The sequence below is a fragment of the Barbus barbus genome, assembly GCF_936440315.1.
Source record: "Barbus barbus genome assembly, chromosome: 34".
Classification (NCBI taxonomy): Eukaryota; Metazoa; Chordata; class Actinopteri; order Cypriniformes; family Cyprinidae; genus Barbus; species Barbus barbus.
Window position 1 is genome coordinate 18,849,279 of NC_136762.1, and position 9,415 is coordinate 18,858,693.

At 37.9% G+C, this 9,415-nt stretch overlaps 1 protein-coding gene across 1 annotated transcript; it reads right to left on the reverse strand.

Moving 5' to 3' along the window:
* Positions 1-4,120: 4,120 nt before the first annotated feature.
* LOC306853850 (mRNA decay activator protein ZFP36L1-like) lies at positions 4,121-6,909 on the reverse strand. The gene is made up of 2 exons (XM_079391501.1): positions 6,094-6,909; positions 4,121-5,975 (listed from the first exon to the last, which is right to left on the reverse strand). The coding sequence occupies exons 1-2, from the start codon at positions 6,124-6,126 to the stop codon at positions 5,049-5,051; spliced, it is 960 nt and encodes a 319-aa protein (XP_079247627.1). The 5' UTR covers positions 6,127-6,909; the 3' UTR covers positions 4,121-5,048.
* Positions 6,910-9,415: the final 2,506 nt, after the last annotated feature.

The window sequence follows — 9,415 nt, forward strand, 5'->3', positions numbered from 1 at the left end:
CCTCTGTAACCTTTTGCCATTTTTTAAAAGAAAATTATGCCTTAGTGAAAATGAAATACATTGAAATACATGTATTTCATGCTAAGTATACTACAAATAAATTAACATATGTATGTACTTAATAAAATAGCCTGCAATTTTACTTTCAGTATACTAAACTGATATACTGCTAAATTGGAACAACTAATTGTGTACTTAATGCACTTTAATTGTGCAGAAGTATAGTGCTGAAGTCCAACTAAAGATATCCTGAAGTATATTGGATTGTAGTGGAACTATTGCAAGTATACTTCAGGTACACTTGAAATATCTTGCATTTTAAAGACCGATGTTATTCAAAGATCATGCAATGCTCATCAAGTGACATTAAAACATTTTAGCCTTAATATTAAGAAATGCGCATTGTGCGCAAGTAGTAGGCCTACTCTAAATAAAGTGTAATTGTAATTTTTATATCAATAAGTCTCGAGTGATATGTCAGTAAATGTGTTAATAGTTTTGAACTATACTTAGTATGAAATAAATGTATTTTAAACCTTACTTTTTTACTAGGGTGGACAAGTTGAAATTTCTTTGTGGTAATCAGCATTTTGTCATAAATGTTGGCAGTTGAGCTATATTTGTATTGAAGCCAGACTGTAAAATTAAGGCCACTATCATTCTCGATTGCTTGAATCAGGCCATTTTCAAGGTAATTTGATAAGGCAAGCTTATAAAATCTAACCGATGGAACATTAACAGAAGTCTGTGTTCTGTTTTCTTTGACATTTCTATTCATTACTTAGTCAGTGAACATAAACGTATTGCAACAAGCAGGTTAAACATTAGACTTCCAGGCTGCCACTAACACTGTGCATTGTGGTGTGTCTTAAAACAGGTTTGTAAGGTGAAAGGTTAAAGTACTTTATAAACAACTATGGTCTGTTAAACATTGATAGAATGAGGTGGACGGCTAACTTACCAGAAACAAATTTAATCATGGGTTTTGTTTTGAACAATGGCTTACCCATTTATAGTCCAAGAGTTAAAGAGTATGTCATAACTTATATCAGTTGAGAAATTATGAATTTCACATCAATCCCGAGACTAGAAGTAGAAGGAAATTAACTGATTTTGATTGTCTGACTTTAGGTTTGTTACCATAGTAACCCCATGAAACCCCATGTTTTTCTCTACTTCCTTTTTTTGTTGTTACTTTTGAGCCTTGCTTCCTCATTGCATTTCTATGTATTGCTGTTTATTGAATTGAATTTCACTGAACATCTTTTCATCTGTGCTCCTAAATGTTACCAGATATTCAGGATTCAGGGGATTCAGATATAATAACCATTGAAAACTCACGTTGGTTAACTATTAATCTGAAATTTGGGGCTACATGTGCCGTTCTATGCCTGTGGTGGGGACAGTTCACCCAAAAATAAAAATCTGCCATCATTTACTCACCCTCATGTTGTTTCAAACCTGTATGAGTTTCTTTCTTCTGGAACATAAAAGAAGATGTTTTGAAGAACGTTAGTAACCAAACAGTTGACGGTAGCCATTGACTTCCATATATATTTTTCCCCATAGAAGTCAATGGGTGCCGTCAGATGTTTGGTTACCAACATTCTACATGATTTTCTTCTTTTGTGCTCACCAGAAACTCATACATGTTGACGGTGAGTAAATTATGACAGAATTTTCATTTTTTTTAGGGTGAACAATCCCTTTAAAGTGTTTATTTTGTTCAAGGAAAAGGCAAAAAGATGGATTTGAACTGTTTTAGTGTAATTTAGGACATAAAAGTGTGACAACACCATAAATTTAGTATATCATTGTTGGCGTTAGTGACCACGGGCCATTTGAGAAGCTATTTTATTGTGTGGCTTTTTGTAACTATCTACTTCCTCATCGAAACTGCTGACTCTATTTGGAGAACTGTGTTTCCATATATTTTTTGAAACAGTAACACGTCTAGAGTACTTAGAAAACAAACAAGTGCAGTGTTTACTACACGATATATATTATTTTAAGAATCATCAGCATTTAATCTTTGTTTTTACCTTTGTGAAGTTAGTCACACATGACTAAAATGACTTCAAAGCAAACCTTTTGATCAAATATGTGACTTTTTTAATGAAACTCCAATTTAAAATGAGCAGGGTGTACCGTATGAGCTGGTAAAATGAGCATATTTTCTACTCACAGAGAGCTGTCGGAGTACAGAATTAGTAAACAGTGAGGTAATCACAAGCCACTCACTGTTATTGCAAATTTCAGGCCCGGCTTTGCTGTGCTGTATAACAGCTGCCACTGTTTGCTGTGTGAAGCGCACCAATAGCGTCCTAAAGCACATTGAAAAGAAGAGAGAGGGAGAAGACGGGCCATTTGTGTGTTCGTCTGGTTATTTGCTTTTACTGGACTGCCACTGTTGTTATGGTTACACATCCTGTGTGTGTTCTGGCGAAGAAGACGAGCGCAGAGAAATTGACTATAAAGTTCATTTAACTCTTAAATGTGACAGTGGCTTCTACGTCACAGATATTAACCATACAATTACTTAAAGACTTCTGCCGAGTGGAACAACAGAGCAATTTTCTTGTCAATTTGATCAGATTTTCCTGTGGCATTTGGCAGGGCCCACACTTCCTCATTTGGACCAAATAGCGACTTGTGATATCTTAAAGTGCCATCTTCCCACACATGACACCGTTATGTTTATTCTGAGTTATGGTGGTCGTCATATTTATATAAATTATCAGGATGTGGAAAAGTTGCGAAGTGTGAGAATGATAAGATCACATTATGATTTTAGTTCAGAACTAAAGCACTTTTAAGGTGGATCACAGAGGTGGGGTCTTTTTTATATTTCATCACATATGTTTTGTAAAAACATGAATAATACAGAGAACAAGAATAGCCACTTGTACCTTTTTCAGCTTTTTCTTGAAATTAATTTATATTTATTTTACTATGGCTCAAACTAGATGCAATTTTTACTTAAAATGAAAGGAAAAGGGGAAAGGGAAGTGGTGTGTGGCCAAGTATGGTGACCCATACTCGGAATTTGTGCTCTACACCATCCAAGTGTACACAAAGTAGTGAGCATACACCCAGAGCAGTGATATCTACACAAACGTATTGTCACCAAATGTGGCACAGATTGTTGAAATGTCAAGGGGTAGTTGAAAGATAGAAATATTATTAAATAATAAGCTGTCATTGTACACTTTTGTACCTTATTTACCCCTAAAAGATGCGTATTAGTACCTTAAAGGCACATATTAGCACCTTAAGTGCACATAGTATCTTAATAGTACATATTAGTAGCTTTCGAAAGGGTACTGTCCCAGTAACAGCTTTTGTACCTTTTTTTCTGAGAGTAAATAAGAAAAACAGTTGATGCATTCTTTAAAATCTCTATGTTGTTGTTGCTGTGGCCTGTGGATTGTTCGCTGGGTTTGCATGGTGCGATTCTTTGTAAAGCTAGTTTGAAAGAGTATGTACTGTCAAAAGCACTATACAAATGATTTTAAGTCATTTGATCAGGTTTCACAATACACTTATGTTTGCATATTGTGATGTCTTGTAGTTTATGAAAAGGTTTAGGGAGGCAACATTTAGAGTTGATTAACATGAGTTAAGGGGACAAATTGGCAAACTGTTCAAATGTATTTCTGTAATTCAAATGTAATTCAAATGCAATTCTTTTGCAACGCTCAACGTATGAAGCAGGTTTATGTAATGCACAACACTGTCATGTGCATGTGTAATGCTCGATAAGATCTTACTGCACCCGATTAAACTGGCCAACTCACAGATCTTGAAACTGACAACGTTACTGGAAACGCAGGACAGATTCAAATCTCTATAGACAGTTATCGGTTGCTCCAGACTTTGTTTTGTCATATGCATAGCTGTCTTGGAGAATTAGGTCAGATCTTTGTGTTGCTGTGTGAAATATCTCTGTATATGCCAAATATGAAATGAATCGTGGTCCGAGTATTTACAAAACAGCATTTTTTCCTAGGTATGTGATGAAGTGATTTTGAAATGCCAGCAGTTATGTGAGGAACACTGTAGGTGATGAGCTTATATTCTTGTGGTGCATTTGGTAGGGAACACATCAAGTTCAATGCAGTTGTTTTCAAAATATGCATTTATTACATTATTTTTGGTCAATTGAAATCGTTTCCATTATTTTGTGTCAACGCTTCTTGATTTGTTTTTCAAAGGCCATGACACGTTGATAAATAAGTAAAAAATACATTGCTATACCTTCAATAAATACTTAATAAATATATTAGTTGTCTATACAATTACAAAAAAACAAAAAACATAGCAAACAAAGCAAACTATTCTACAGAAATACTGTACTGTTACAGTCCCTGATAAAAGACAAGTTTTCTTGAGCAAGGACCCAACCAGGGTTGTCAAAACATTAACTTGACAGCTCTTGTCCAATATAAATATATGGCTTTTAGGTTTGTTTCTTAGTTTTCTTGTACAAAACAGGTACCTAACATCATAATGCTTTGGTAAAAATGCTACATGGAAACATTCACTCTGTATTGATTTGTAAAGTGCATTCTTTGTGAGTGAATGTATGGTCATTTTCTCAAGTTTGTCACATTGTTGGTAGATATAGTTGCAAATTATTTGGGGAATTGACTTTTTCCAAAAACGGACAATAATTCCTTTAAAAAGCCAACCCCCTAATTCACACACTGGATATATGATATATGCATACATAATTCTATATGCACATATAGCTCTGCTTATGCCACTAGCATAGGTTATGATATTTTAAGGCACTTGTCTGCAATGCTTACTGCCAAACAACGTCGAAAAGCAAGAAAAACAAAAGCAAATGGAAGACAATGTCACAGAAAATAGCTAATAATACACCGTTATAAAAGCCATGCCTCCTTAGGCTTTGGAGGGCAGCTTGGTATCAAAATAATCTCCTTTAGTAATATGTATAATAATAAATTAACAGTATTAAGACTGGTTACACATTATTTTTTGACTGATTGAATGATTGGGAAGGAATAGCGGTAAAGTCCTCCTCAGTCAGACACAGACATCCGCGTGAAAACAGATAGGCGCTTCCCGCTCGAGGCGTCGAAGGTGGGAGACTCAGAGCCGCTGGAGCTGCCGGTGCTGCTGTAACTCTCGCGGTCTGACAGCGAGTCTTCCGAGGAAAAGCGCTGCAGGTTGGCTTTGCGCATGTCTTCCTTCATGTACAGCCCGTTGCTGGAGCCCTGGAAGTCATTTCCGTGTCCGCAGACACATCGCGACCGAGGCTCTGGCGTGAAGGGCGCGTTGCTGTTGATATCTCCGGTACTGTGACGGCTGAAGGGGAACATGTCGCGGGAGGAGTCGCTGAAGACCGGGGACAAGATATCAGGAGGGGGAGACACCGAAGGCGCACGGGTGAAGCTCAGGGGCTCGTATAAAGTCTGGGGAGAGTTGCTGCGCGTGAAACCGGCGAAGCTGACGCTCTGGCGCAGCTGACGCGGGTTCTGGTCGAGCGTCAGTGAGTTTTTGTCCTCGTGGATGAAGTGGCAGCGGCTTCCGTAAGGACAGTATCCAAACTGGTAGAAAGTGCGACAGGCTTGGGTCTTGTATTTGGGATGGCGGAACAGCCCTCGCAGCTCGCTCTCGCCGTGGGCGAACTGACATTTGTTGCCGTATTTGCAGCTGCCGTGCTCATGAAAGCTTCGGCACATCTCGGTCTTGTACCGGTTCGATGGCAGGGGCACCATCGGAGGAAATCCGGGCGGTGGGGGCACGTCATGGGGCTTCATTCTGTTGAGGGTGTCAGTCAGACTCATGGATCGGTCTGCTTTAAGAGGAAACTGGGGCTTGCTGGTTTGGCTCCAGCTGTCCCCCGGCCAGACGTCGTCGGTGAGCCCCTCGGAGCTGACGCTCTTCGGTGCCACCGAGCGGGATAGGTGTAGAAACGGCTCATCTAAACCCAGGTTCATTAGATTCTGGGGGAAGAAAAATAATAACAGTATTAATCAGGAGGATGAAACACACTTGGAAATTTTAACACGATCCCAAAAGGGGAAAACAAACGAACAAACAAACAAAAACAATTGGACTTACCCTGATAAGACTTTCGCCCAGTGTATCGGACATAGTGAAGTTTTGTTGTGAAGGAATGTTGCTGTCAGAAGTTGCGAACGAGCGCTGGAAGCGTTATGCTGTGTTCAATATGCTTTCAGCTCAGTTTTATGCTCAGCAGAAAGAGAAAAAAAAAACAAAAAAAAAAAACAAGTGGGCGGGGCGATAATATTCCCGTACGCCGCTCCCACCGATTGTCGACGTTGTCAAGAACGGTGGCAAAAAAAAGAAGAAAAAAGTTTCAGTTTCACCTACAGGGAAAACAAGAGAGTAGTGTGATTAATTTACAGTAACCTGTCGCGTTAACTGCCCCGACATGCATTTCCCATGGCCTACAGAACTCTGTTTTCCAGCAACCTTTTCAATAGAACCCTGGGACTGTTTTGCAATGAAGACCAGCTGACTATTTTATCCTTTACATAGTTTCAGGATGTTATGAATTTAATTTGGTGTGGTTTAGTCTTTTTATTCAATAGCACAATTGTAGATAGTTGGCTGGGTCCTGGTTTGATTTTTGTAGTATCAGTCTGACTCATGTTTGTGAAGGCTGCACTCCTGCCACCTGTGGCCGTGATGAGAAAAGAAAATGCCTCATTTTTATTGAAAAGGCAAATCATTAGGCATAAACTGGAAATTTGATACTGGAATTTTTAGTTTGGAGGATAAAATATAAAATATATGTTGGTATTTGAAACCAACAAACATTTATGCAATTATGTATGTTTTATTTTTTTCTGAGATATTGTGATAATTTTCCTGTGTGACAACTAGCCCCAACTAATAATAAAAAAAAGAAAATTCTGTAAAACCAATTTTTATTTTTTTTATTTTTTTTGACTAAATGGATAGTATTAACCCAGCTAAAAAAAAAAGAAAAAAAAATCCAGGAATGTTTAACTAACATTAAAAGTTCTCTGAACATAAAAAAAAAAAGTTTGTTTATGTGAATGTTCCATTTTCTTTCATTTTGCAAACATTATAGGAATGATTCTGATAAGCATTTCTTAATGTTCTCTGAGAGATCCAAAAAAAAGAAGTTTTAAAAAGCATTAGAACAAACGTTCCATGAACATCCAAAGTTCCATAAATGGTGTATAAATACAGTTTATGTGCTAACATTTTGAGAACATAATTAAATACCCGATAACCTTGAATTAATGTTCTATTACAGTTACTGGAGGAACATTTGTTCATAACTTTGAGAGAACCAGAACATTCGCCTAAGTTCTGAGAACGTTCCCTGTTAGTTGGGAACATAAATGGCATCTGTGTAATGTGTGAGTATGAGCGGCCTAAACACTTCACAACCAGAGAAGCACAAATGTGAATCACTTCACTTGTGCTCAATAATTGCTGATTCCTCTGATAATTTAAGCAAACGTTGCCTTCAGTCACGTAGACGTGTTGCCTGATATTCTTTTGTTACATGGTCAACTTCATCTGTAGCTGCTGCATTGACTAAGGCAGCTAAAAACAGGCACGCCATCTCATGTTCACTTAAAAAAAGCTGCCTCTCTCCATGACTTTGTCCAGTTTGGCTGGGCATGGATGTTAAAAACGGTGCATGAGACATGGAAATTCTCACTTGTGTCATCGGACACATTTCTTTAGGGATCTTGGCTCCCTGTTTTCCTCATTGGCAGCGTTCCCACAAGTACGGAAACTCTTCCTCATCAACCATCAGTGGTTTACTTTGCTTGCTCATGATCACATGCTCGCCACGGCTTGTATTCAAACAAACATATAGATGGTTGCACAGATGGTTTGAGCTTTCCTTTCTTGTGAGCAATAGTATGTCACCTTGACCAGTGTGAGGGGATTTCCTAAATGGAGCTGTTACACATTTTATTACTCCACCTAAATTAGAAATCAGACCCACGCTATTTTCAAAACTACCTAGTTAGTGTGTGTTCTTTGTAGTGATGACTTAATTGGGCCTAATTTAGAATAGCCTACACTGCTACATGCTTTGACTTGTAATGTGAGAAGTAGGCGCTATGGAAGGCTCTTCAAACCAAAAGACACATACTGCCTTGTCAGAACATGGTTGTTTAAGTCTTACTCATTTTTAAATCATGTGATAATATCAGTCATGTGTTTGGTGCATCATACATTCACTTCCACTTCTACAGTGGCATGCTTACTTTTCTTTCTTTATATAATAACATGTTGTGACTCAGCAGGACCTGAACAGTGTGTTTGGGCCAAGGTCAAATTTAGATAGACTCTGTAGGGAAAGTACCTCACTTTCTTATTCTGCGATTAGTCAACTGAGCACATTTACTGAGTGATTGTTCCGGGTCTGGTATCTTTAGTTTTAGTAGAAGTTTAATGAATTGATCTTATTATCGGGAAAATGCTAACTGTATTATTTAAGGAGGAAGTTTGTATTTAGAGACATGAAATATCTGGTATAATTTATCATTGTCCTCTAACATACACCTGGTGCATTTCCTTTTTGATTAACCCTTGTGTAAATTCAGTAAGACAAAAGTCAACGCAAAAAACATTTGTACATCACTCATATGTTATTACATTATCAGTTACACGGCTCATGGGATACATTTTATACATTTACATTTTCTAAATTTGAGAGTTTGGGATCTGTATGATTTTTAATGCTTTTGTTTTATTAACAGTATTTTTATTCCATTTACTTATTTATTAAATAGCTGTGTAATAGTTCATATTACATTCATAACTAATAATCTGCTTTGTGTTGGTGTTCATCATGACTGGCCGGGCTGGGTAAACATTATCCAGCTTTTTTCTGCTGTGAATTACATGCTATATCCCATAAGGCAATGCAATAAAGCTTTTCGGCATTTTTCAAGGCAGCAGAATTCTTTAAACCGCTATAATATATCAGTAGAAACAGCAGCTTAAAGGATAACTTAGCAACTGTAAAGTTCATGTGTTTGCACTTCTCTTCTCTCCTCTGCTCTGTTTTCACTTAGGCCCTTTAGATTTTACACATCCCTCTGAAACACATTCCCACAGTGTGAAATATTCACTGAGGAACAAACTTAGCCTTATCCACCAAATACCACCCTTCGCTCTGTGCAATAACTCTGTTTATGCAGTCCATGTGTTTACACACACACACACACACACACACACACACACCCTCCCAGAGCAGTCATAGTTGGCCAGTACAGTTGCACTTCTATGAGTCTTCTGACTGAAATCTCTCACCAGCTCTTTTAGATCCTCAACATGAACACCTACGCCCACCATCTGCCATTTGAGAAACGTTTTTGGAGGCCAAACCAAAACAAATGAACTAAAGGTTTCCTGCTGTACT

Excerpts from the sequence above, each read along its gene's own strand:
- LOC306853850 (XM_079391501.1), bottom strand. The coding sequence starts at position 6,126 with ATGTCCGATACACTGGGCGAAAGTCTTATCAGG. Across the intron at positions 5,976-6,093 it reads TGGGCGAAAGTCTTATCAGG|AATCTAATGAACCTGGGTTT; the intron begins GTAAGTCCAATT and ends TTCTTCCCCCAG.